Source organism: Polypterus senegalus, chromosome 12 (genome assembly GCF_016835505.1).
Source record: "Polypterus senegalus isolate Bchr_013 chromosome 12, ASM1683550v1, whole genome shotgun sequence".
NCBI classification, from domain to species: Eukaryota; Metazoa; Chordata; class Cladistia; order Polypteriformes; family Polypteridae; genus Polypterus; species Polypterus senegalus.
In genome coordinates this window covers 108,089,910-108,117,589 of record NC_053165.1, presented here as the reverse complement: position 1 = coordinate 108,117,589, position 27,680 = coordinate 108,089,910, and the positions used below count along the sequence as shown (strand labels likewise).

General features: G+C 40.7%; 1 protein-coding gene across 2 annotated transcripts in view; it reads left to right on the top strand.

Annotated features, from left to right (window-relative positions):
• Positions 1-5,988: 5,988 nt before the first annotated feature.
• LOC120541500 (integrin alpha-11-like) overlaps positions 5,989-27,680 on the top strand; it is a 70,477-nt gene continuing 48,785 nt past the window's right edge. The window contains exons 1-2 of one of the 2 annotated variants that reach the window (XM_039773202.1): positions 5,989-6,178; positions 10,916-11,027. In XM_039773202.1, coding sequence (XP_039629136.1) covers positions 6,127-6,178; positions 10,916-11,027 — 164 coding nt within the window. In that variant the 5' untranslated portion in view covers positions 5,989-6,126. The remainder of the gene's footprint in view (positions 6,179-10,915; positions 11,028-27,680) is intronic. The other variant, XR_005636013.1, reaches the window with a different exon arrangement.

Below are 27,680 nucleotides of genomic sequence, written 5' to 3'. Positions count from 1 at the left end.
CACTATAGAGTTGAGTTTATATTCTGATTCTATGATGTTCAAAATGATTTTAGCATGGTGTCTGTATGTGTGCCTGTATGGAAGGAAAATTGAAATTGTTTTTAAATTCTTAAAATTATAATTTTGTCTACTACGTCTCAGCAAAAACAAAACATTTTAGAATATGAAGTTCTGAGATATTCACCATAATCAAGACCTTTGTACAACGATAACGTCTAAATAATTGACATATCTTCTCCCTACTAGTTGCATAGTATTTGTCTTGCTATGGACTTCAGGCTACTTGTTTTTGGTGCAGTTTGGTCCAGTGCTTATCTCCATATTCTTCAAACACAGTTTGACTGATGTCCAGTGATAACTATAGAAACTGAGTTTAATTTAACCAGGATTTTTACAGGTTGCTCCATTTAGTCCACAATAAGGTTTATCCATCCATCCATCCATTTCCTAACCCGCTGAATCCGAATACAGGGTCACGGGGGTCCGCTGGAGCCAATCCCAGCCAATACAGGGCACAAGGCAGGAACCAATCCTGGGCAGGGTGCCAACCCACCACAGAAGAAGGTTTATATACTGTATATATATAGGACATATATGCATGCACAGAAGCACACACAAGTGAAGGTAACTGACAGCTTGTTTGCCCTACAGAGGATATGCTTGATGATAAAAGAAAGAAATGAACACACACACGCACAACAGATTTGCAAAAGTTAACACAGACACAGACATGAAGCCACCCCTGCATCAATCTGTCTATCTTGTTTACTTTATTTCAACCAATGTGGTTAGTTTCACATTAAATATTATTTACGTTGTTCACTTGATTCTCTTTCCTGCTCATTGAATTCTACATTTATTTGTGTATATAATACATTGTCACACACGGGAGCCTGTGGATCACTTTCATCGCTCTTCTAAGGTATGTGATGCTACACCTGAGCACCTGTCTTGTCTCTTAACTCTGCAGCTCCCAGAAGACACCCAATGAAAGCATCTGACATGCCTCCAACACCCAGAGAAGGCCCCTCCCCTTCTGGTCAGGGCCCTATAACTGCAGGTGTACCCGGAAGGTGGAGTCTTAGTTGGACCTGAACTTTCAGAAGGATGGAGCTTCTGAACTGACCTGTTCAATACGAGCACACTAAGGAAGAGGCTAGTTAATATTAGTTTATATGAGGCCAGCAAGTCTGATTTGTTCTAGTTTAAGTGGCACCATCATGCACTTTTTTTTGATTATCATAACATTGAAAGGCTCCAAGAACTATTTCCTGGGATCCCTCCAAGTTCTGCAGACCACTACAACATTTTATCCAAGGTATTGTACTTGATTTTATATTATTGTACAGCACAATCGGTTGTATTATATTGTGAAATGTTTAATAAAGTGAAATTACATTGAAAGTGGTGTATGGATCATTCCATACTGATAGTTTTGCTGATGGACATGCACAAATTGAACTTCATCTTTGCTATCACTTTTTCTGGTCAGGCCACCAGATGAACATAATGATTTGTGATCATGTTAGTTTTTTGAGAGTGAAAACAAATGAGGAAACAGACTGAAAGATAAGACAGTGGCCATGCACAATTGTGGTGGAATTTCCTTTATTTAAGACAAATAAATAAACAAACCGGGGGCCTTTGTAGGGCAGAAATGAGCAATTCTGACCAGCAAGGGGGATTTTTTGTCAGCAGAGCTAGAAATGCCCTGCTATTGATGTGCCTTTAAATTTAATGTTGCTGACTCAGGCTGCTCTGTCAGACAGGTGGACGAGAGGAGCTGAGTGGTGTTAACATGAAAATAAGAGTCAGAAAAGTGAGCAGAAGGAGGACTGGGCTGTACATTACTTGGAGATGTGCTCAGTGGGTACGTAAGGACATGGAGTAGGTAAAAATGTTGTATATGCTTTTCCAAGCTCAGATGGACCTTACAGCAACATGCTAGGGTTGTGCAGTTAAGTGATGTGCAGGTTTCCTGTTTCTTTCATTAAAGTAGGTAATGCTCTGAAAGATTAATTGTGTAGTAACACACAGGCCTGACCAAGTATTGTTGTCATTATATGATGTTCTGGCTGTGGTTTTGGGAAATTATATATCACTTTTACAGGATATTGGGTGCCACATTCTACCTGAGAATATATTCAGTATATAAAAATCCATCCATTTTCCTAACCTGCTATATCTTGAGTAGGAATGCAGGCAAGTTGGAGCCTATCCTACCAAGCACAGGGCACAAGACAGGGGCAATCCCTGGAGAGGGCATCGGTACATCACAGGATGAACACACAGACATATACAGTGCACTCGGGCTAATCCATTTTCACCAATGCATCGAACCTGCATGATTTTGGACTGTAGGAGGACGCCAGAGCACCCGGGTGAAACCCACACAGACACAGGTGGAACATACAAACTCCATGCAGGGACAACCTGAGACAAGAACCTTCAGGCTCTTGTAGCGAGGTAGCAACGCTACTGCTGTACTACCCATTCATAAAAATAAAATGTATAATTAGTGCAGGGTATTTGTGCTTTGCTTGATGGCTTGACCCCTTCTGAAGTGCTTTAGTTATGGATTTGTGTAGTTCTCTGTTGCTTTGAGTAAATGTTAAGTTATTATTTGCTCTTCTGGCATAACATTTGTGTAATTATAAGTGCATAGGATAAGAATTTGCCTAATTTGAGGTTCCCTGTCTTTGCATTTTTTAATTTTATCATTTTGAACCAAACTTCTGTGTAATTACATGCTGCCTTTGATGACATTTTTTTAAATCATTGGTGGTCCACTGTAGTATTAGTGTTGTTGTCAGATGCTCTGGCTGAGAATTCATATTATTATGTGTGTGTTTGTAATTATTTAATGCCACTTCACAATGTTTCAGCCTGAATTGGAATCACTGTTGTTTGATCCAGCATGGCCAGTATATGCTGCACTCCACTATTCATGGATTTATGTGCTGCTTCAGTTCTGATTCTGGCTGAGTACTTATAGAGCCACTGTGAGTGTTAGTGCAGTTGTGATGTGCTTTTGGGAACCAATAGCACATACACAGCTCTGGATGAAAATTTATGTAATTATGAAGACATCTGAGCTTTTGTGTAATTGCATGTTGTTGTTGTAGGCTGTTAATATAATTATATACTCACCCTGCTCTGATGTTTTTCAATTGCAGAGTTCTTCATGAGTTTAATTTTGCAGTGTGCTGATTCTATATGTGTGTAATTCCAGAACACCCTGCACTGACAGAATAGTTGTGTACTGTCTAAGTATTTACATAACTAGCTGTGCTTAGGTGGGGTGAAGTCTAAGTAATCAATGTAAACTCAGTGTTAATGTTTGTACCTCACCGTGCAATGCATTTGTCTCTGTGTTATACTATTTGGTATGGGATTCATAAAAGCAGCGTTAATGTTTGTGATGAACTATCTGTTGGAATGAAAAATGCAATGAATATATCTCTGTGTTATGCCATTTGGTATGGGATTTGTAAAAGCAGTGTACATTTTGGTGATGCGCCGCCTGTTAGAATGAAAAATGCAATGCATTTTGTTACTAAAAATATTTGTGATGTGCAATCTTTTGGAATGAGAAAGACATAGCAACTGGATGGACCCATAGACAGATGCACAGACACTTATCCTTTTATTAAGGTGGATTAGCAAATGTGTAATTGTGTAATGAGACCATGCACTACTCTGAGTATTTAGAAATTATGAAATGTTCTGTTTGAATCTTCTTCTTCTTTCGGCTGCTTCCACTAGGGGTCTCCACAGCGGATGTGTATTAGCTATTAATATAATTAATATTTAATATATAAATAATAATTCATATTAATAATTATAAATATAATTGAGTATTTGTGTAATTACAGTATGATCCACCAAAGATTTTGTTTTTTCATTTATTTAATTGCAGAACATTCCTGTCTGGCTAAGTACTTGTGTAATTATGAAATGTACTCTGCATTTGTATATTTATATGATGTTTTTGTTTTGTACTTGTTTGAATGCAAAATATGCTGATCTGCTTGAGTATTTGTATAATTATTAAATGCTCTACCTGTATAGTGTCATGCACGTATGCTTAGGGGTCACCTTCACGGCTCCAGCAAGGTAAGTGATTTCACCCCTGGATGAGAGGGGGCACTATTGCTAACTTTGTCTTTCTTTCCATCTGCAGTTCTGAGGGGAAACAGAGCCTGTGGATCACTTTCATGGCTCTTCTAAGGTATGTGATGCTACACCTGAGCACATGTCTTGTCTCTTAACTCTGCAGGTCCAAGAAGACATCCAATGAAAGGTCTGACACACCTCCAACACCCAAGATGACACATGACCTAACTATCACCCTGCTCTGGTTGCTCCAACTTTCCAGGAGAATTCTCATAAATGTCAGCCACCCATAGGAGTTGTCATACATTTTTGGACCTCCAACGGATGGAGACAGAGCTCCAGTGGCTTAGCCAGGTCCAGGTGGCCTCAGAACCAACACAGAGGCCATTTATTTATGTTCATTAAATTAAATGGGGTCATTGAAGAGGCCTCTGACCTGTTGAATCCTTGTTCCTCTCTTTATTTACAATAGTTATGTACTTATTTGTAACTTTGGCTGGCTAGCTGTATAATTTCTACTAATGGTACTGAGACGTTGATTAGTTATAAAGAGCTTTGTGTGATTTTGGCTCTGTATTTATGTAAATGTAGCATATGTTGTCCTGTTTGAATACTTTTGACAAACAAATGCTCTGCCTGAGTATTGTTTAGCTACAAGATGTTTCATTTTGTGTTTCTGCGCCTGAGTATTTCTGTAATGAAATTCTGCTTTAGTTGAGAATTTGTGTGAATATATGTTGTTACTGACATTATAAAGTGCTTAATGCGATTTCTTTCTCAAAATGCCCAGTATATGCTAATCTAGGGGTATTTAAGCAGTTTGGCAGTGTTCTGCGTAAGTATTTGCACTGTTAGTTTTTTATTACAGTATATGTTATCGTGCTTGAATACTTTTGCAATCATATTCTGCTTTGGATGAGTATTTGTCTAATTATACGCTACCCCAGTAAAGAGTTGTTTAGTTATTAAGTGTTTTGTATGATTACTTTTGTGAAGTGTTATGTTTCTGTATGTATGTAATTACAGCATATACTGCTGTACATGTGCATTTGTGTAATTATAGGATGTTCAAGTTTGAGTTGCATTTATATAATATAAATAGTGGGTCAGAATATGCTATTCTGGCAGAGTATTTGTGTGATATTGAAGTGCTCTGCCTGAGTTCTTTTGCAATTATGAGATGTTTTGGTTTTCTATTTATATAATTAGAGAATGTGCCGCTCTGTCTGAGCAGTTGAATAATTATGGTGTATACTATGCTGGCCGAGTAGCTGTATGGGCTGAATATTTGTGTTCTTATAGACACAAGAGCAGAGAATTTGTGGAAGTGGTGCATTCTGGCTGACTATCTGAGAAATTCTGTGTTGATTAAGTATTGTATTTGGGTAATTATGCAGTGTCTCATTTACGATTTGTGTAATTATGAGGCACTCTGATGATTGGGTTATGTTTTGTGCATATTTGTGTTTTTATGCAGTATTCTTAAGTAGTATCCTTGATTCTTGGTTGTGTAGGTATGAGACATTGTGGCTTATTTGTGAGTAATTCTGCAGTGTTCTGCTTGAGTATTTATATTTTTATCTGGAGCTCTGTCTGAGGTTTTTCTGCATTCCAGTTGTTTAACTGTCTTCTTCATTGCGATTTGTTGACTAAGACTAATAGCGGTGTGCTGTGCTCAACTGGAACTAGTTAAATGAAATTAGCCATTAATGACAGATGGCAGCGCTTGAAAGAAAAGCAATTCCCTGTCAAAGCGCATTTCAGCATCTCACCTGCACCTCTGTCACTGGTGTGCTGGGGGTAAATGGAGTCTGCTGGACCTGGACGAGCATGCTTTCCTGGAGAGCAGTGTAATGCCTCTCATGCTAGAGTGCAGAGAAGAGTGCTGCCTGCCGATGGAGCCTGCCTCCAGGATTTCAGCAAGCCCTCCTACTTCCTCCCGGCGCAGAGAGCTTTTCAAGTCCTGTGAAGGAGCGAGAGCAGTTTGAAAGAGAGCAGGACAGCGCTGACATGGACTTCTTCAAGACCATCTTTCTGCTCTGTGCCTCTGGTCTTTTTCCAGGTGAGTCTTTATTCTGCATGGTGGGTGGGTATGATATACCGCAGGTGGACACTTGGGCTCAGATGGAGCAAACATGGTGTTGGTGGCATCTGGAGTTTAAACTGGTTCACTGTGCTAATCCTTCAGTGGATAAATCCTCTTTGCCATTCAGAACAGGACAGCTGAGATGCAAAGCAAGTATCAGTGATGGTCAGTGGGAAATGTCCACACTTTGGTTTAAATTTAAATCAAGTGGGAAAGTGTGAGGGGGAATCTGAAAAAGAACACAAAATGAGCTTCACAACTGGTACCTGTTGGATTTCCTAAAATGTCAAGAGAGGACCCATTGAGCCATTTGGAGTGTCACCCTGAAATATGGAAACCAAAGGACTTGCCACAAAAATCACTACAAAGGACACCATAGCAGGATCTTCAATAAGGACTCAGCTAAAATACCAGATGCTCTGAAAGATCTTAGTTGGCACCCGAAAGGGGCATGCTAAGGGTAAGCATAACAGCAATAATTTACTCATAAAATACTCAGGGCTCATAGTGTGATATGTGGTTGTGACTTTTTGTGTTTATTTATGTATGTGTCACAAAATGGTGACAGAAACTCTGGGGACAACCACTTTCTTATAGCAACTCAAGGTGGGCCCAAGTGGATGCTTCTTGTTGAATTTTAAGACTAGATGCCCAAATGTTGGATTCCCAAGGCTGACTGACATGACATTTTTGCCAGTGCGAATCTCCTTAATCAAGTTCCTAAAAGAACAATCTGTTTGAAAGAGCAGGTTGACTCCTCTGACTGAAGACTGCCTGAAACCTTTGGCTTAACCTTCTCATTGCAGCTCCTGCTTGGATCTACAAGTTGAAACTCTTGTCTAAATAAACTGGATGCTTCTCCTGACAGTCATGCTGACTGTATGAGAAGCTCCTGGGTTGTGGCAGAAGCCTCTGTTTAAACTGTCAGTTAGAACCTCCATGGTCAAACTGTTAAAGGATCAAACATCTAGTAGAAGCTGAGTGATGGATATCTACTGTGACGTACTTAAGCACGTAGTTGTTTTTTCTGTGTGAAATTCCTGAATGAAAGTGCTGGTTGAAGCACCTGGATGGAGAATATGAGCGTAGTGGTGAGGCTCATGGCTCCTGCAGGTCCAGCTCAAAGCATGCCTTTAAATGAATCCTTGGATGAAGCTACTGAAACGTGAGCAGCTCGCAAGCCCTGGGTGTCAGAACTACCCTGGCAGCCGTACGTTTGTTTTCTTAGGCAGTGAAACGCGTGCAGCTGAGACAGCCGTCTGGCTCACAGCACTGGGCCGAGGGATCCGGGTAAACAGGACGGCTCTGTCGCATTTAATTGAAACCTCTTGTGCAGTAAAACCCATGGCTGGCGCTCTGCACTGGATTACTTGCGCAGACATTTCACTCAAACTAATGAAGCCCCAATTCATCAAAGAGTGACTCATCTGCATCTAGCTGGCAAACACTGGCTTGCGATAAAGCTTGTACTAGTGGGTAGTCGGGATGAAAGCAGTCGGCATCAAAGAGAGCCCTGTGTGACCCTGTCACTGTGTGTCAAGCGATACGGAGTCCTGACACAGGACCAGAACTAATGCCCTCTGCTCATACTAACCTACTAGCATGTCCTGATCGAACCACGTGTATACTGGTGCACGTTCACATATACACATACTCATAAAGATGGGACATTTCCCTCACACACATGCTTACGTTGCAAGTGTTGACATGAAGGTGCAAGTATTCTCACTCAACTAGACGTACTGGCCCCTTTCACACACATTCACAAGCACATTTGCAAATGTACAAACACTTATGGGCAACGCCATCCTGAAACATACCGTGCGCATGTCTGAGGTCATAGGCAGACTCTCTGTCTGGTACATATCTCACATACAGACGTAATCATACTCACAAATGTACGCTTGCTAACCTTGTGCAGACACATGCCTACTTATACATCTCTCACAATCACACATATGACCGTCCTGCAAACACCTACATGATCAAATGTAGTTACACACATATTCACACATTCATGTACACACTGCTCATTCACTCCGCACAAACATGAGTATGTATTATGTGTCACTCTGTATGAGCTTGAACATCCAGGGCAAGTGCCTGAGCCTTGTAAAAATATGTTAAGTATGTTAGTGTATAAACCTGTATATGCATGACTGTAAATATGTGTGTGCAGAAATATTTTTCTACTGCTACTTTTAGAAAGTGGGCAGCCACAATGTAATACAGCAGCTCTTCACCCAGCTGCCCACCAACAATGCTCCCTCAGTTAATTCAAGAACGAAAGGGCTGCTGAGCCCTGACCTTCAGTGGACCCCTAGACTGAAGTGCCTGTCTCTGTCTTTCTTCACCTGCTGAGAAAAGTCCGACTGCAGTACAAGAGTGAGATAGGACCACTCTCAGAGGGAGAGCGCCCACTTAGAAATCACTTAGAAATCCTGGATTCTCCTGGCAATGTAAACTGCTTGTAGGGATTCTGGATAATCTAGAGACAATGAGAGTCAACTACATAAGAAGGGAAGCATCTCTGTGTTCCCAGGCCACATCTTACCTGAAGTTGAACACCCCTGCCAGTTGCCTCTCTCTGATGCCCATCTCAGCTCTTTTGTTCATCCCATGTGAGTGAAATTAGTAATTTGGACTGCAGTCCCATTGGAGGGAGGAGTGGAGGGTGCAGATGGAAATCAGGTAGAAAGACACCATAAAATAACCCAACAATACCTGAAAGTTAAAATACATACAGTACCTTTCATTTAATGAGGGAACGAGCCATGGGGCACAAACATTACATTTGGAATGAGAGAATGACTTTGAGGATTTAGGATTAGCTGTATCTCAACTGCAGGCCCCCTACACATCACACCCTTCACTATTTGGCACAAGGGGACTTTCTCTAAATGAAAATGGTACTCAGACACACATAAATATGTCCTTGGACCTGCCTCACAGTTTGTTTCCTTAAAAGCTGAGACTGACCAGTCAGAGATCCTGATGGAATTTCTGGTAGTTCCAATTAGCATTTTGTATTTCATTAAATGAGAGCTGCAGCTCAAAGAGAGATTCTTCTTCCTGTCTTTCCTCACATAGTACTTCTTGTTAGTCTCTTAATGTCCCAGGCTTTCATTGTGCTGTTCATTTATTCATTCATTTCCACCTTGTGTACACAATCCCTCCTACAAGTGCTCACTGGATACTCACCTAGGCATTGATGGGGTGACCAATATCAGGGTACTGGGTCTTTATTGGTTGCTCACTTTGAGTTAACTAAATGCTTATTGAGTGCTCACTCTTAGCCTTTAAGGTAATTCTTGGGTTTTCATTTTGAGTTTCCAGGTAGTGATTGAGTGCACTCTGTGGTTGTGAAAGCGTAAGTGAGCATTGGGTACTTCTTGTGAGGTCACTGGGTTTGTACTTAATGTCCACTGTGGGGAATATAAGTGTTCAATGGGGTCAGTTAAGTCAACTGGGTCTCATTTTGTGGTCACAGTGCATCACCATGTACTTTTTTGGTTTACCCTGTGAATTGACTATGTGCTTATTTGGTGCTCAGCATTTATCCAATAAGTGTTTACTCGGAAGGTCCCTGTTAATTCAATCAGTCATCTTTGGATGAACCAATCACTTGCTTATTGGGAGTTCCCAGTTAGTTGTTAGGATATAGCGGGTTGGATGATGACTGACTGACTGACAGTTAGTTCAATTGGTTCACTTTGGGTGAACTGACCTATTGCTTATTGGGTGCTGTGCGTGTTCTTGTTTCTCATTAGGTGAACCGACCTGTTGCTTATTGGGTGTTGTGAGTGTTCCAGTTTTTCATTAGGTGAACCGACTAGTTGCTTATTGGGTGTTGTGAATGGTCTTGGTGCTCATTGAGTGAACTAACCAGCTGTGCATTGAGTGTCAACCTCAAGTAAGTTTTCTTGGTGCTCATTGGTTGCGCACTCTATATTCAAAAAGCACACAATGGATGCTCTTTGTTGGTCCAGGAGGTGCTCCCATTTGTTTATTAAAGGCTTTGAGTTTTCTATTCAGTTATTATTTGTCCATGTGAGTTCAACTGGTGACCACTGGGTTCTCTTTTTGAGGTTTTCACGACAAGTGAATGCAATCTAAGACGGCAACAGGCCTTGACTTGTTTTCCATGTTAATCCATGTACTCATTTGATTCTTCTAGGCCATTAGGTACCTTTCTTCAGTTGTCACTCTAAAGTCGATATTTCTCGAGTTTGTGCTCATTGGATGATCATAGAGTGTCTGTCCCAGTGCCAATGAACTCTCATTTTGAATTCACTAGATGCTTAATTGGTGCTCCCTATGAGTTCATTTTCATGCTCTCAGTTCTTTCAACCTCTACTTTATATGACTGCTCATTCTGAGTGCACCTTTTGTTTAATGGGTTCTGTAGGTTCAGTGGGTTCCTATTAGGTGATCTCTGTGACTCCACCTTGTTTTCTTAGGTAGCTCAGTAATTTAGCCCATGACTATATTGCTAAAAGTGAAGACATGAGAGTGAATAGAGTGTTTGAGGTTAGGATGAGGATGTCTAAGAGTGAGTATGAGAAGTGAAGATCAAGGAAGGACACAAACGGCTTCTGTGATTCACCTTGAAACTGTTCTGTTCTGTGAGTCAGCCATAACACTAGAGCATGAGGTTCAAAACCACAAGGTAAGGCATTACATCAATGACATTTTGCTTCTTTTTATTTGCAGAGGGGACCAAGGCCTTTAATATTGACACCAAGCAGCCTCGCATCATCCAGGGATCTCGAGAATCTCAGTTTGGCTACACAGTGCAGCAGCATGAAGCCGGCGGCCAGCAGTGGTAAGAAAGTGTGGCCGTGTTGGCACCAGAGGTGCAGATAATGTTAGTACGCTTGTATGGATGAACCTCAGTGATGCCAGACAGCTGCAAAGTGCTTGCTGTCTTTGATTAGTTTCAATAGGCTGGCTGATACCTATTGAGAAAAACTGGAAGGTATATATATGTGGGCAAAAGGGTGACAGATGAACCCACAGGCCTGACTGAGGGGTGAGAAGCTGTTGAACCTGTGGTTTCATGGAACAGTAAAAGTAAAGATGTGCAATGCCGTGTTTCATAGATGAAGTAGAAACCAAAGAGACAGTGACATACGGGGGGGTACAGATTTGTGCAAAGGAGTTGCAGAGGTAGCAACATGACAGAGAAATTCAGTATGATGGAACAGTGCTGTCTCAGGGAGGCGTTAAAAAGTGGCGCAAATGCAATTGGGTGGTGTCATAATATCAGACATGTCAATAATCTAGGTGTGTGAGTCAATGTGCCATGGCTGGTAGGAAGAATTTGGAGAGTAAATTTATAGTGCCAAGGAGATACACATCAAGTTAATGGCTTGGGTTAGGTGATCCTAAAGGGTGATTAACCTATGATGTGCCACCAAAATTTACAGAAAGAGAGGAAATGAGGGATCTTCAGGGAGTGTAGGCACTGTATTTGAGTAAAGGAGGTTGGCTGCTAACTGTGTCCCCCTGCTTGATTCAAAAGGTGAGCCATGAAAACCCCTTATCTAATGATATCTCCATAGGATGTTCTAAAGGTATGGATGGGCAATAGAGCCTGAGAGTGCCAAAGGATGGAAGACCATTTAATTAGATTACGTTTGGTGACCCTGACACCTTAGGTTACCCTAGGGGATGTACAAATGCCTCCCCTCCACTTATAGGAGGGTAAATTAAAGAGTATGTCTCAGTATAGTAAGATAGAGCCTAAGTAGGACTTTATTCAAGTCAGCCACCATCTTAGCTTGACCTAATCATAGAGGAGGACCATCCCATTTTTTTTTCTTTGAGGTTCACCTTCAATATACAGCAGATTCTATTTTGACAAGCATGGCATACAGGGCTTCAGTCTCTAGAAAAACTATGTAACACATGATATCTAACTGTCCCTCAGCAGTAAGGACATTCACTTTGTCTTTTGGCTTTGTGGTTGTTATTCTTCTGTGCAGCTTCCTCACATATGTTTAACATCAGTTGCAAATAATGTTGACCAATTCTTATGCTGTATGCCTGGCCACTACTAATCAAGCTGAAGTATGTTCACTAAATCAAACCTGCTTATTATATGAGTTATTAGTTTTGTCTGTACCCCATAAAGTGAGGCCACTTCATAGTTAGGATGCCATACGGTCTCCTAACTGTGGAGTGAGAAAGTGAAGAAATGGAAATAAAATTAAGTAAACTGCACCTCAGCAGTATAGACTGACCCACTAGAGCCTGTCTGACTGTGCTCTGCCCTAAAATTCCTTTTCTACTTTAAGGTTAAGTGCCATTTTATGGTAAATACTGCGCAATGCCAAGAATTGGTGCCGTTACAGACACCACCATACCGTTCATTAGGGGGGTGGAATACAGAGGAGCAAAAATGTGGAATTTGATTTCACAGTAAAGGTTTGGGGGTCAATTTAAGCTTTCCTGCCCGCCGGCCAGGACTCCCTTGAGCTCCTCAGTATTTCAGCAGCCGGAAGATTTTTCTTCTCTAATGTTTTGTCTTCATTTCCATGGCAGTTTTTTGCTCCTGAAATTCAACACGGTGACGAAAAAGAGCAAGTGAGCCAGATGAAGCAGCTTTTACTTTATTATTTCTCCTGACAGTCCAAAAAAAGTTGCCACTGGCATTCCTCCACTGTGCAACCCCCCACCCCACCCCACCCCCGTTTTCTTGGCTCCACCCCTGCTTTCAGATATGAGGTCAGGGAGACAAAAAAAATGGAAAGAAGCCACTTTTGGGTCCGTGGTTAAGGATGAATTACAAGCTGCTGCTGGAAACTTTCAGCTGTGATCGTCTCATGCACTGAGCTGCAGATGTTTGTGTGTGCGTGTGTGTGTGCGTGTGTGTGTGTGTATGTGCGTACATCCAACCAGCATTGCTTTGACTTCATATGAGTCCTGCTAGTGGTTAAAAGTCATCCAGTGGATGGCGCTGTATGAAAGTTACCAGTTTATTAGGTGACAACATGGCACGTGTACGTATTAGGCTGGCTGTGCTGGGTGTGAATGTGCATCAGGCCTGAGGTTTTGAATGGAAATGCGTTCCTCCATCACTAATAGTTTAGTCATATGTAGCGTATTCTATGCCCACACTCTGGAAAAGGTCAAAACATCTGGAAGTCATGATTTTAGGCTCTGAGTGTGAGGGATAGATGACCACATCCAAGTTCTATAAGTAGGCTGATTCTGGCCTAAGCTTCATGCACCACTACCCCCCACATGACATTGCTAAATTAGATCTCAAAAGTCGAAACTTAACTGAAGATCCAAACCACAGAACCACAAGACATATGCTCTGAAATGTCACTTCTTTCCAATAGATCATTAAAGAGAGGCAGGTGAAAGGCAAATAGACAGCATGGACTAGTTCAGCATTTCTCAACCTTTAAATATTTGCGACCTGAGTTTTCATAACAGTTTTAATCACGCCCCCTAACGTTTTTTTGAAAGGAGCCCATTAATACCAAGTTGTTCTTTTTTAATTAATGATATATCATAGATGCATATTTCGATGCATGTACCTTTTTATTGATATTTATCTAACTCTATATTTATTTTTCTAGTATCAGAATGTAGTTTAAGTTCATTTGTTTTGGTTTCAATAGATGTATTTTTCATATTTTCGATTCTTGTTTTCTTTTTTTCACGTCTTCACGCCCCCCTAAGGGGGCCCACCTCACAGATTGAGAACCATTGGACTAGTTAGTGAATGAAGCATTTGGCCTGGAGGTTCAATGGTGATGGCTCACTGGCCATCTAAGGAAGTTACTTTGCCTGTCCAGAGCTCAAAGTATAGAAAAATAGAAACATCTGTTAACATATATAGAAAGCAATTCTGGGACTTACAATCCTTACTTCTTATTCATATCTTCTCACCCTGATACTAACATTTCATATCCCTTCTTATCTTCAGCTTCTCTGTATCTGCGGTTCCTCTTTTGATTATGTGCCGTAATAAGCATTGAGAATAAGCTGCAAAAAAAATGAAACAATAAATAAATAAACACATTTTGATGCTACTCTAAATGCACCCTAAGCCAGGACAAAAAATAGTGGATTTTAAATTAAACAAGGAGAAATGAATGTGGTTTATAAACAATTTGAAAATTAAATCAAAGAAAATACTGTTGCTCCCCTGGAGAAGTTTCCCAGAAAGCTTGGCCCACTAAACTCTTTCCAAAAGACCATCGACACTCAGCTTATCTCCTTTTTCTAATCTCTCCATTCTTTCTGTGCCTTTGACTCCACTCATCTACCGACTCCCATCTCTCCAGAGCAATGATATTGTGTGGCCTATAAAACCAAGGCCTGGGTTACATCCTGGAATCACTTCCATGGTCTGGGACACCAATTGGGTCTTCTTAACCAGGTGCACCACTGATTCCCTAATCAGTTAAGGGGTCAGACAGCAGATGGTTCTTCTGGCTACCTGCCATCCATTCCTCCATTACCTCTTTCTCTATCTGAAGCACTCATGTTTACCAGCATAACCTTTTAGAATAAACTCATCACTAACTGGGTAGCCTACTCATGCTAGAACTTGTAGGATTCTCTATTCACCTAGTTTGGACTTCATTTCTGTTACTCCCTTCCTCTGTCTGTCGTATGCCACCATTTCCAGCATGCAATCAGTCATGACATATTGTCCCCGAGTTTCTTCCCCATTGAAGATTCTTCAGCTTTTCTGCCTCTGGAGTTCCTCGAATGGTTCTGTGTCCCATGATTTGGTCTTACAGCATACTCTGTTGTGCAACAGTGACCAGCTGCATGTCGCATTGAATTGAGCAAGAGTTCATCCTTGGCCTTTCTCATTGGTTGTTTAAAATCTTTAGGTATAAGTCTTTTGCTTGTCTTCTTAAGTAACCAGAATTCCCATCCTGCCCCAAGGATACTTGCACTAACTATTGGTAACACTTTAGATTAGGTAATGCCTAAAATCTATTAGTCACATACTTTTATGTAATCTTTATATTAGGTAATGCCTAAAATCTATTAGTCATATACTTTTATGTAATAAGATCTTAACAATGGCTTCTTCAACACATACAAAGCATCCATCAAATGGCTATTCATCTCTGTGGAGTGTGGCATATAAAGAGTATTTGATACTCTGGAAAAATAACTGTGAACATGAGAACTTCATTTGGTCTTAATAAGCATTTGTTAGGGACTCATAAATCATATAATGAAGTATACTATATTGTGAGACATATTATCACCCACTTAATCCTCAAAGTGAAGTTATTTTAGTATTTCACATTATATAGTGATAAGTAACTGCTTTATTGATGCATTGTAAAAGTTATTAAGACCAAAACAAGCCCTTGACAATGTCTTTTTGCAAAACAGTATAGAGGTATTATAGGTGGTAAATAATCAAAAATGTTATTATCCATTTAGTGAACTGACCCTCTTAATAAATAAAACTTCACTCTGAAGCCCATCTCTGCACCTCCTCCAGTTTTGGGTTTTTTCTAAAATTCTTCTAATAATAATTATTTACATTTATATAGCACTTTTCTCACTCCACTGCAGTGGGCTGGCACCCTGCCTGGGGATTTGTTCCTGCCTTGCGCCCTGTGTTGGCTGGGATTGGCTCTAGCAGACCCCCATGACCCTGTGTTAGGATACAGCGGGTTGGACGATGACTGACTGACTGACTTTTCTCACTCCTCAGAGTGCTTTACATAGTGAGAGGGAAACCACTTCAACCACCACTAATGGGTAGCATTCACCTGGACGATGCAATTGCAGCCATCTTGCACCAGTATGTTCCCCACTCATTAGGTGGTGAAGGGGTGAAGGGGTGAGGGGTTAGCCAATTAGAGATAGGGGATGATTAGGGAGGGCATAATGACTAGGCAATGGAGGACAATTTAGCCTGGATATTGGGATAAACCCTCACTTTTTATGAAATATGCCCAGGGATCTTTAGAGAGTCAAGACCTCAATTTTATGTCTCATCCAAAGGACAGGGCCATTTTTACAGCACAGTGTCCTCATCAATGCACTGGGGCATTGGGATTCACATTCAGATCACAGGATAAGCACTCCCTGCTGGCTTCACCAACATCTCTTCCAGCAGCAACCTAAACTTTTTCTAAATGGTCTCCCATCTAAGTACTGGCCTGGCCTGAACATGCTTAGCTTCTGGTGGATGACTTGTTTTGAAGTGCATGTGGTATGGTTTCTGGTTCACCTTCTGACACTCTTCTGGTTTTGTGGTCATTCAGTGTCTCAAGCTTATCTAAACTATTTTCTGCTTTTGGTGTTCCTCCATTACCAAAGACCTACTGGTTGTACATGTCATAATTTGTTCTTTCTCCATGATTAGTGATTGACAGTTAATGGTTTTTGCATGATGTTCATTTTTTCAGATGTTCTTCTGTATTCAGAGAAGTGCATTGGTATAATCCATCACATCTTAGTGGCTTTTCAGGCTCTGTATTTGAACATTAGAGTAATTCATACAAGAACAGGCCATTCTACTCAACAGTCTTACAAAGTGTTGGGATACCACCCTTATAATCCTGTATTACTGATGGAATGAAAACACACAACAATTGTGGAATAATCTTTTCAGACATGAGTTCAGGACAGAACTGATCTAAGATGGTGGATTTTCTCGACTTTGAAGAAACAGGTCAAGGTGGATGGACACTGGAAGAGATATAAGTGGTAGTAAAGCCATCAAGCTTCCTGTCTACAGAGTGAGGAAGAAGAGATACATTATTACACAGTGCCAACCCCAGGAGTAGCAGGTTTTGCCTTTACCAGAGCCCTTAATCTGTCCCCTAAGCACACACACGTGACAACTGATACATCTTTTTGTAATATGGAGAACAAAGCTGCACACAACACTCCAGGTGAGGTTTCACTAGTGCATTAGAATGCTTAGACTTAACCTCTCTTGATTACGTACATTATGCTATATAACCGAATATCCAGTTAGCCTTATTGATTGCTTCTGTGCATTGTCTGGATGTAGACAGTAACAAGTCCACTAGGACTCCTAGGTCCTTTTCATAGGGTTTACCTTCAAGTGTCAAATCTCTTATCGTGTATTGACATCTAACATTTCTATTTCCTATATGTAATGCTTTACATTCACTTCCATTATGTTTCATCCTTCACAATCCCCTCACCTAGTTTAACATCAAGTCAAGTCATACTTTATTTTTAAAGCACATTTACAACATCCAAAATTGAACCAAAGTGCTGTACAAGAAAGGGTAAAAGAAGTAGAGCACACCTGTATGTGTGATGTCATGAGATCCTGGTCTTTAAATAGTGTGAGCTGTGTGTTCAGTACCTGTTTGACTCATCAATGCACGAAGATCAGCGTCTTGAGCAATTTCACTTGTGTGCAGGGTTTCTTTTTTGATTTCCTGTTTGTTTCAGGACTCAGGTATTCTGCTTTTGATTGTGGTTTCATGTTTTTCATGAATTTAGTATTGATTAGTCCAGCCTGGCTAAGAAAACTTTTGTAACACCCCTGAAATCATCAAGCCATTTAAAAAAGAAAAATCCATCTGTGCCCTTCAGATTTGGACAAACAAGGCACCACGTGGTAAATGGACCCTTAGGATGGGTCAAGAGCCTCTCTGAAGACACTACTGTAGCCCTTTGAGTTCTGTGCTTATCTTGCATCTAATGTTTTTTTCCTGTTTTGCTTCTGACAAATGTCTTGTTTTGTGGTTACACTTTCAATTGTTTTCTGGGTTGGTTCTACCTGTCCTCTAGCTTTTTCTCCCATTTTGGGGCTTTTCATTATAGAGAAATTATTTATTCAATAGTTTTGAGAATTTAAAGTTATATTGAATAACCTAAAAATATTTTACATTATGGCATGCCACCATTTCTTAGGTGTGTTTACACCAACAGCAATAAGCCTGTAAAACGCTTCACTGTGACTACCAAGTCAGAAGGTTTCTTATTTTTTAATTTTTCTTTCTAGTTATTCATATAATTATGTATTTATTTATTTAAAGAGCTTTTGTAAAAAAACAATCTATCTATAATGCAAAAAGCACCTACTGTGGTTGCTGTGTCAGTTTGTCTGTCTTGCTCCCAGTGAACTGATTTTGTTGACACTTGGTGCTCTTGTTCTTAAACAAAATGAGTCAGGACAGTTCAGTTTTCATTGAAATATCGTAAATACAGCATGTTGTACGTACTTCTGAAATTACAAAATGTCCCATTGAGAAGCATTGATGAATTTGTGAACTCCTCTGTTTTAACATTCTGTGCCTCCTTAACTGCAAATTAGTTTACTGTTTCAGTTTTATGTTGACAGCAGTTACTTCCAAATGTATATTTTTAAAATATTTAAATAATATTTTTTTTCTTTTACTCGTTTGACCACCACTCCTGATGCCAAAACAGTGAAACACCTATAGTTGTGCACACTAAAGTACAACTTTTCGGAGGACATGGGATGAGGCAGAGTCAAATGTAGGCAGGGAGGCATGACTGAGTATTACCATATAAAGTTGGTATGATATTAGATGTGTATTTATTTATTTAGTTAGTTAGTTCACTAATAAGGTTGTTCTTTATTTATTCAATATAGTGGTGATGATATTACTTATTTATTCATCAGCATCTCTTACTGTACCAGAATGCAGTGGTAGGTCTCACTGTATACGAACAGTCATTTTTCCACTTCTGCCCCATTGTGCAGTCGTCTCTGTAGCTGCACGCCATCTCACGTAAACTTCAGTCACAGTAGCTCACTTTTCCTGCTCTGTAAATCAAAATGCATAAGTGACATGTCCATAAAAGTTAAAAATGAAAGCAACTTAAATTATGTTGAAAGGTATGAAAGATGACTCAGTGACATTGTATGCTACAGTGACTAAATGCGTGATCAGTATTTCTGTTACGTTAAAAACAACCTCATTGCTGCACTGTCTAAAGATTATAATGATTCAATATTTCTCTGACATCAAAATTTAGAAGCTCCAGAATGGTCTGCTATCTATCATGTTCAGACGCAGTCAACAATTTTAGCTTGAGACTTCAACACAAATTCTAAATTTCCATCAGATACTTTGAAAAATTATATGTTTAAGAAGTTTAAACTCTAGAGCACAGGAATCTTCTCATCACTTAAGTAAGAACCTATTGTTTATAAAAGCAATTTCAGCCACATGATATTGTAAAATGGTATTAAAATATATTTTTATACAGTACTAATACACGTAATTATATTTTATTATCATAATTTTTTAAAATGACCCATTGCTATAACAATGTACAAAATCACGATAACAAACTCTTTGATGAAGTGACTAGAAAATGAAAAAATACACCAATTCTTAATCCAGTCAATCAAGCTTATGAACATACCTGAGTGTTATGCCATACTTACATTTTCTTACTTATTTTTGTCAGTGGACACTGACCTTTGGTCGGGATTTGTGTTTGTTGCCAGCTTCTTTTATTATCATGTGAAAACCAGATGTTTCTGCACATGGCATCACGTTCATGATATTGTGGAGGTTAACATCACACCTTTCCTGGTAGTCTAAGATTGGATTCACAACGATAAAAACATTTATGGTGGTAGTTTGTGTGTGTGGAAAATTGAAAGGAGCAGGAATTATTGCCCATCGTCTCATTTTTGGTTTTTTGGTTTTGTATGTGACTTGGTATTAGTTTTTAGATTCTCTTTGGGTTTGCTAACAGCCCTTGCTAGCCCCTTCAATTCTGATTTTGTCTTGTCCATTTCTTGTTTCAGTCTTGTCATTCTATCAGTCAGTTACTTTTGTGTGGCAGTACACTCAAGACTCAAATCTTATAAACTTCATAGTTTATGGTTCTGATTCTTCTATTTCCAAAGTTCCTTTGTTCTCCATGTCATGCTCTTCCTATACTGACTCAGTTTATGTCAGGTTAGGTTGGGGAGCATGCATTAGTACAGCACGTTGCTGCAACCACCACACGACGAAACAGCTCAGTATGCTGATTGCAGCATCCAACCCCCCAGGCAAACACATTCTCCAGTCCCCCCCACCAGAAATAACCATTTATCAACTGCAGCCTGGTGTTACATGGGTGTCCCCTTGGCCTGATACAGCCACTCAGGTCTTCAACAATGAGGATCCTGCGAGCCAGATAATCCTCGGGGGAATTGCGCCACATGGCCGTAGTGCTGTAACTGACGCTCCCTCACAATGCAGGTAATGTGCCTCATTCGGGACTCCATGAGCAACCGCTCATTCAACACAAAGTCAAAGCAGCGGTACCCAAGGATTCTCCGAAGAGACACAGCACCAAAGGAGTCCAGTCTTCATCTCAGGTCACTGGATAATGTCCAGGTCTCACAACCATATAGCAAAACAGGAAGCACGAGGACTCTAAAGACTTAAACTTTCATCCTCTTGCTCTACCAATCCGTCTACAGATTTCATAGGAAGAGTCACCAGATACATGAATGTCACTACTGAGGTAAGTAAACCTCTCAATGAGGTCAACAATCTCTCTGCAGACAGACATACCGCTGATGGCTGTGCCCAAGAGGTCATTAAAGGCATGGATCTTGGTTTTTATCCAGAACACTCACATGCCCAGACACTCAAACTCCTCAATCAGCTTCTTGGAGAGCCCTGATCAGAGCCTGCTTTGACTCCGCAAAGATCACAGCATCGTCAGCAAAGTCAAGATCAGTGAATCTTTCTTCACCAACAGATGCCCCACAGCTGCTGGACCCCTTGACCTTGCCCAACACCCAATCCATGCAAGCACTAAACAGAGTAGGACAAGAACACACCCCTGATGAAGGTCCTCAGTGTGACGTTAAACTGCATCCAGCCTTGCAAACAGCCCTCCAATTTGCAGGGAAATCTTGGGGGTTAGTGGCAGGATTGGCACTCCAGTCACAGTCAAAAAACTTCACGCAGCTCCGAAACGGCAAACAGGACTCCTTTCTGGCCTCTACAGGAGTAGCTCTGCTGCAGCTACCCATAGGAAGGCTGCTTGTATTATGAAGGGGATGGGGGAAAGCTCTCAGGAGCTTCATGCCTGGAAAAGTCAAAACCATTGGACAACCAAAGGTGGTCAGGCCTGTTGGGGATCAGAACTGGTGTGGTATTGAGGCATCGCCCACTGCACGGTACTACTCAGGTCCCAATTTGAGGTGACCCATCCAGGTTGCAGTGTGGAACATCTTGTCTCTGTATTGACTCAAAGTAGACAATAATGATATTTAAGTGAAAGGACTGGCAAATGAGACATGCACTTGTCAGAGTACGAGGGCAGTTTGTTAGCCAGGATTCTAGCCCAAACTAATTAATACACTCATAAAATATTGAAGTCTAATTGTCAGAAGCTGAGGTCTTATACACCAGAAAACAACCAATGATGCTGATGATACTACACATCTCTCACCCCAAGGTAATTCTGGGTGATATCATTGTGGTTACTTCAAAAAATATTTCAGCCCTTTCAGGAAGCTTAATAAAGAAAAATGTAGACAAATCTCCAGAATAGATGTGTACTTTGTCAAAAACAAATCAGGTTCTAATTTTCATCTGTATGAATGGTCGTGACTGTGCTGGGCTGGCGCCCTGCCTAAGGTTTATTTCCTGCCTTACGCCCTGTGTTGGCTGGGATTGGCTCTAGCAGACCCCTGTGACCCTTTAGTTAGGATATAGTGGGTTAGATAATGGATGGATGGATGGATGAATGGCTGTGAGTTGGCAGTACTCATCACTTCTTTTCACCAATTTATTCTGGCATTGAACATTTTTGGCTGCAAGGAAAATAATGGTATTGCCATTAAGCTCACTGTCCTTCATCCTGATGGTTTAACACAACATCCCAGCTAGGTTTGTGTTTCTGATATTCTCTTGCTGTTTACCAGTTTCCTGAAAGACATGTAGTTAGAGTAGCTGCTGACTCTAAAGTAGTTCCTCATGAGTAAGTGTGTGAGTGTCACGTGTCCACCATTGGACTAGCCCTCCATCAAGGGTCCATTCTTACCTCAGGCCCAGTGCTGTTTGAAAAGAGAAAACCAAACTCTGTGACAGGTCTTAAAGACTTCTTTATCACCAGCAGGCAGGGTTAATGACTGAATAACGTGGACAGGACTTGGGTCATGTTAGTTTAGGAAAGGGCAGTAAAGCCAGTAGAGTGGCAGTGTGAAGTAGACTGTGTTGAACTTGTGTGAGTCACAACAGCAGCATGGTGGTTAACCCAATGACCTGGATGAACAAATCAGTTTGTATCCCTTGTGTGAGGATGAATCACTGCCAGTCACTGCTTTCTTCTTATTTCCACTCTGAGCAGCAGTGGGGAGCCTGACAGTCCTTGCTGGTGCAGGTCTTTCTCAAGATCAGACCGCCTTCCCAATCTGTTCCTAGTCTGATTCATGGCTGTGGCTTTTGGCAGTGTGCGCTTTCTTCATCTTGGAATGGGTGCAGTGAGACTTTTTAAAGTGTAGCTAATATGAATCATTTCTGCATGCTGCTGGGCTATTGGACAAACTGTTTTCAATAATGAAGAAAGGATGAGTTGCAGGGTGAACAATAACTAAAGCTGAAGTATTCAATCTGGCTTCTGTCTGAAAGCAAAAGGCTTCCCATGTGCATTGAGTAAGAGACAACAGCCTGGCGTATGGCAGGATGAGAGAAATCCTAAAAAAAGTAAATTGAGCAGTCGACTCGGGCCAAAACTCAACAGAGGGGAAAACATTCCTATACTAAAAAATAGATGACCCAATTCATGTCCCTTGCCAAGTCTGAGAATCTGGAGACCAGAAGTGGGAAGCCACATATTTAAGTCTGCAACCACCTGAGGAGACGAAAGGAAAGGACAAAGAGGTGGAAGGATGCAGCGACAGTGTACGTGTGAGTGAGATTAGCTGCTTGTCAGTTTTTAATAAGGTTTACTGTATTCATCAATCAGTGTTATTATTATTATTATTATTATTATTATTATTTACAGCTATAGCATATTATTACTTCAAGGCAATATTTGTTTTTCATTTCTATAGAAGTTTATTATATACATACTGGGCCTATAAAAAGTATTCACCTTTTGGAAGTTTTAACATTTTGTTATTATACAACGTTGAATCATAGTCGATGTAATTTAGCTTTATTTAATTTAATTTACTTGATCAACACCAGTCTCTTTAATATCACAGTGTCAGCAGATCTTTTGCAAATTAGTCTAAATTAATTACAAATTTTCTTCTTTTTCTTTTGAATGCTCCCATTTAGGGGTCGGCCCAGTGGCTCATCTGTCTTTTACATCATTTTCACCCTCACCACATCCATAAACCTCCTCTTTGGCCTTTCTCTTCTCTTTGTCTGAAGGTTCCATCCTCAACATTCTTTTCCTGATGTCCCCGTCATCTCTCCTCTGCACATGCCACAACCATCTCAATCTAGGTTCTCTCACTTGGTCACCAAACTGTCCTACCTGTGTTGTCCCTCCAATGCACTCATTTCTAATCCTGTCGGCCCTCTTGACTCAGAGTGAAAGTCATAACATCTTCAACTCTGCCATTCCCAGCTCTGCCTCCTCTATTTTTTTCATTGCCACCATCTCCAAACCATACAACATAGCTGGTCTCACTACCTTTTTATAGACCTTACCTTTCACTCTTGCATTAGCTACAATTAATTACAATTAAAATGAATTACAAATATTAAAGAATTGATTCACCCTCTTCAGATCAATATTTAGTAGATGCACCATTGGCAGCCATGACAGCCTTGAGTCTGTATGCACAGGTCTCTTTCACTGTCTATCGATTTTGCACATCTGGACACTGTCATTTTTCCCCAGTTGTTCTTTGTAAAGTCCAGCCACAAATTGACAGTTACATTGAGATCTGTTCTGACTCTAAGACTGCTCCAGGACAAGTCCATTGTTGCTTTTAAGACATGCATTGTTGCTTTTAAGTATGCAGTTAACCTTTACAAGCCTTTCAGGGCCTTTTGCAGACAAGCATCGCCAAAGTATGATGCTTCCATTGGCATGCTTCCTTGTGGCGATAGTGTGCTTTTGATCAGGTACAGTGTCTCACTTACACCAAACTTGGTGTTTACAGTAGTCTGTTGGACAAAACACTCGATTCTGGTCTCATCAGACCATGGAGCCTTCTTCCAGCTAACTTTGGAAATCTCTCATGTGCCTTCTACCAAACTCTATTCGAGATGTTGTGACCTTCTCATTGTCACACACCTATAAAGCTATAGCCAGTAAAGCAGCCGGTCAACTGTTGTCTTCACAGTCTCCCCAATCTGTTCCTCTCTAGCTTGTAACTCCTTCAGAGTTACTCTTGGTGGCTTCCTTTACTAATCTTCTTCTTACACAATCAATCAGTGCTTGAGGATGGCCTACTCTATGCAGATTTCCAGCTGTCCCATACACTTCCTATTTCTTCAGCGACTTGGAGATTTTCTTGTCTCCATCCCCTAACTCATGTTTTTCACTCACCTTTTTGCAGAGTTGCTCTGAATGTTCTTGTGTCTTCATTGTGTGACTCACTATAAGTTGGACCTTTCTGATGCTTTCAGATGCTGAACATTAAAAAAACAATTAATGTAAAGCTCCAGATAGGTGATCTCCATTGAAGTAAAACCAATTAGCTGCACCAGTGAGGATTTAGGGGTGTCATATTAAAGTGGGAAATACTTATGTGATCAATTATTTTGCATTTTATATTTGTAATTAATTTGGACCATTTTTGCAGAGATCTGCTTACACCTTGACGTTAAGAAACGTTTTCTGTTGATCAGTGTCAAAAAAGCCATTGTAATTTAATGTTATATAACAATAAAATGTGAAAACTTCTGTGGTGGGTTGGCACCCTGCCCGGGATTGGTTCCTGCCTTGTGCCCTGTGTTGGCTGGGATTGGCTCCAGCAGACCCCCATGACCCTGTGTTTGGATTCAGCAGGTTGGAAAATGGATGGATGGATGTGAAAACTTCCAAGAGGTGAATTCTTGTCATAGGCACTGTAACATTAAGATTGGAGCAATGCCACCTGCACCCCAAACTGGAACAAAACAAGGGAATAGTAAGAGGCATATTCAATTGTACAGCCTGAAATCAAACAAAAAAAGAAGGAATGAAAACTGCAAATTAACAACAGAAAAATAAAATATAAGCAGATCTTGCTGCTCCACTGGACTTGTCTACCAGCTATGATGGCCCAATCTATATATATAATTCACTAAGGCAAGACAACCATGAAAAGCACGCCGGAAGGGGCGTGGATTCACTAAGCCGCCAAGTGAGACACCTATGGCGCACACATGAAGGAGCCACGCCCACCAACTCCAAGACTATTGGATACGACGACAACTCGCAGGGCCACGCCCACCAACTCGGACGCGACGACACGGAAAAAATGGCGTCATTTATGTTCGTCTGTCGTAGAGGCCACATGCAGTGCAGGTCAGGTTAATGTCATGTACCTCCGAGCTACGTTGACTGTTATGCTATGGTAGTGTTTTGCCAGTCAGCAGTTGGTCGTGACATGCCAGGGAGTGTCTCTAGACAATACAATGTGCACCAGGCGAGGGCAGGTCCACTCACAGTGGACTGATGCTACTGGACGGTTGCCCCCATTCCAATTTTTTATTCTCAGACCCCAAGTTTGTTAATATATTCAATTTTTTATTTATAGAGACTTACTACACACATAAAGAGGGTAGGAGTAAGCACCAGAAGAAGACTATAAAAAAACAATGAAACATAAATTAGAAGACAAATCTGAATTATTGAAGACTTAAAAGAATTTTCTTTTCCTGTTCAAGTCTTTTTTCACTAAGCCACCGATTGAAAAGACATGACATCAAGTGGTCTGCCTTTCTCTGAAGCTTTCTGAGAGTATAAATGGAGTTGCTTGTCCTGGCCGCAGAGACCTCCAGACAGATTGAGTTACAAAAAAAGATTTGCCAGTGATGGAGTGTCTGTGCTCTGGGGTCTTTCCACTTGGAAGGCATTAGAAGCTCATTGTGTTCCCGGTATGATGAAGCAAATAGACAAGAGATGTCAAAACGACATAAAATATGAGGGTATGAAAGAATCCAGAGACTCACAAGTGTACACAGAAACTGGCACACATTGTGTTAAAATCAAAGAACCTGAAGGATATGCAGGAATGTTCCAGTGGTCCTTTGAGAGCAAACTTGGTGAAAAATGTCTGATATTTATCCCAATTTGTGTGGCTCTACTGATGAGAGTTAAGATAAAGTCTGCATACGATCTGAAAGCGGGCATAGTGAAAATAAGAGGTTTAAAGAAGCAACACATATTTTGGTGAATTGTTTACCAGAAGTGAGACAATTTACATAGTTGGGAATAAATGAATGAAATGGGACAGGAATGGGGGGGGGGTTAAAATTGAGCAAGAGGAACATTAAAAGGTCAATATGTGGGGGCAAGAAGACAGCTTACATGGCACAGGGAGCTCAAAGGGTTCAAGAGAATAGCATTGAATGGAAAACGTTCTGTAAGAGTGAAGGTCAAATGTAAAAGAGTGTCCAAAGAGGTGTGAGATAAAAAGTGAGTGTATAAGGAAGTGTGATATTGCAGGTTTAAATGTTGAAGACTGATTGTATAAGGAAATGTGAGATTACAGGTTTACCATTCAAAGGGTGAGGTATAAGGAGGTGTGAGATTACGGATTTAAATGTTAAAGAGGGATGTATGAGGAGTTGTGAGATTACAGGTTTACATGTGGTAGCTGGCAAGAGGAGAGTGTTTAATTATGGAACTGAAGAGTGTGAAAGTAGAGCTGTGAATGCAAAAGGGTATATAAAGAGGAGTGAGAGGGCAGATTGGAATAAAATAGTGACTATAATAGGTAGAAGGACAGTGTTGGAGTGTTTAAGGAAGTTTCAGGGAGCTAGAGGACTGTACTGATTGCATAATTAAGTTTAAGAATCCAAGAGGACAGCTCTGAATGTAGAAGTAGTGGTAGAACTGTAATATTAACATCACAGTGAGATTCTAACTTGCATGACCAACCATCGTGCCAGAGCTGATCTTGGCAGTCCGCAAGCAAGGTAAGAGGCAGCCCAAGCTGAGGTGCCAGTCCACTGCAGGACATGCTTACTCACACACCCACACTCCGCCATGCCTGCCAACACAAAGTCACCAGTTTAGTCTGGCGTGTGCTGTATTTCTTTGGATTGTGTTAGGAGAAACACGGCACCTGGAAAAAAAACATCTCTGGCAACAGCATCTGGAAGTGTCTGTCACTGTCAGTCTTCCTTGTTGCTTTAAAAACAGAAACAAGAATAAATGGATTGCATGTTCAGGTCATTTATATGAAACGAATGTTAAGGATAAGATGGTGTTCAGAATGCCCTAAATGGTGATGAGTCTTCATCTGTCATAAACAATTTCATTTCCATCTTCTGTCCACAGCTTCATCCCTCAGCCACAAAAACATGAAATTATTCATAACACATAAGAAGTAAAT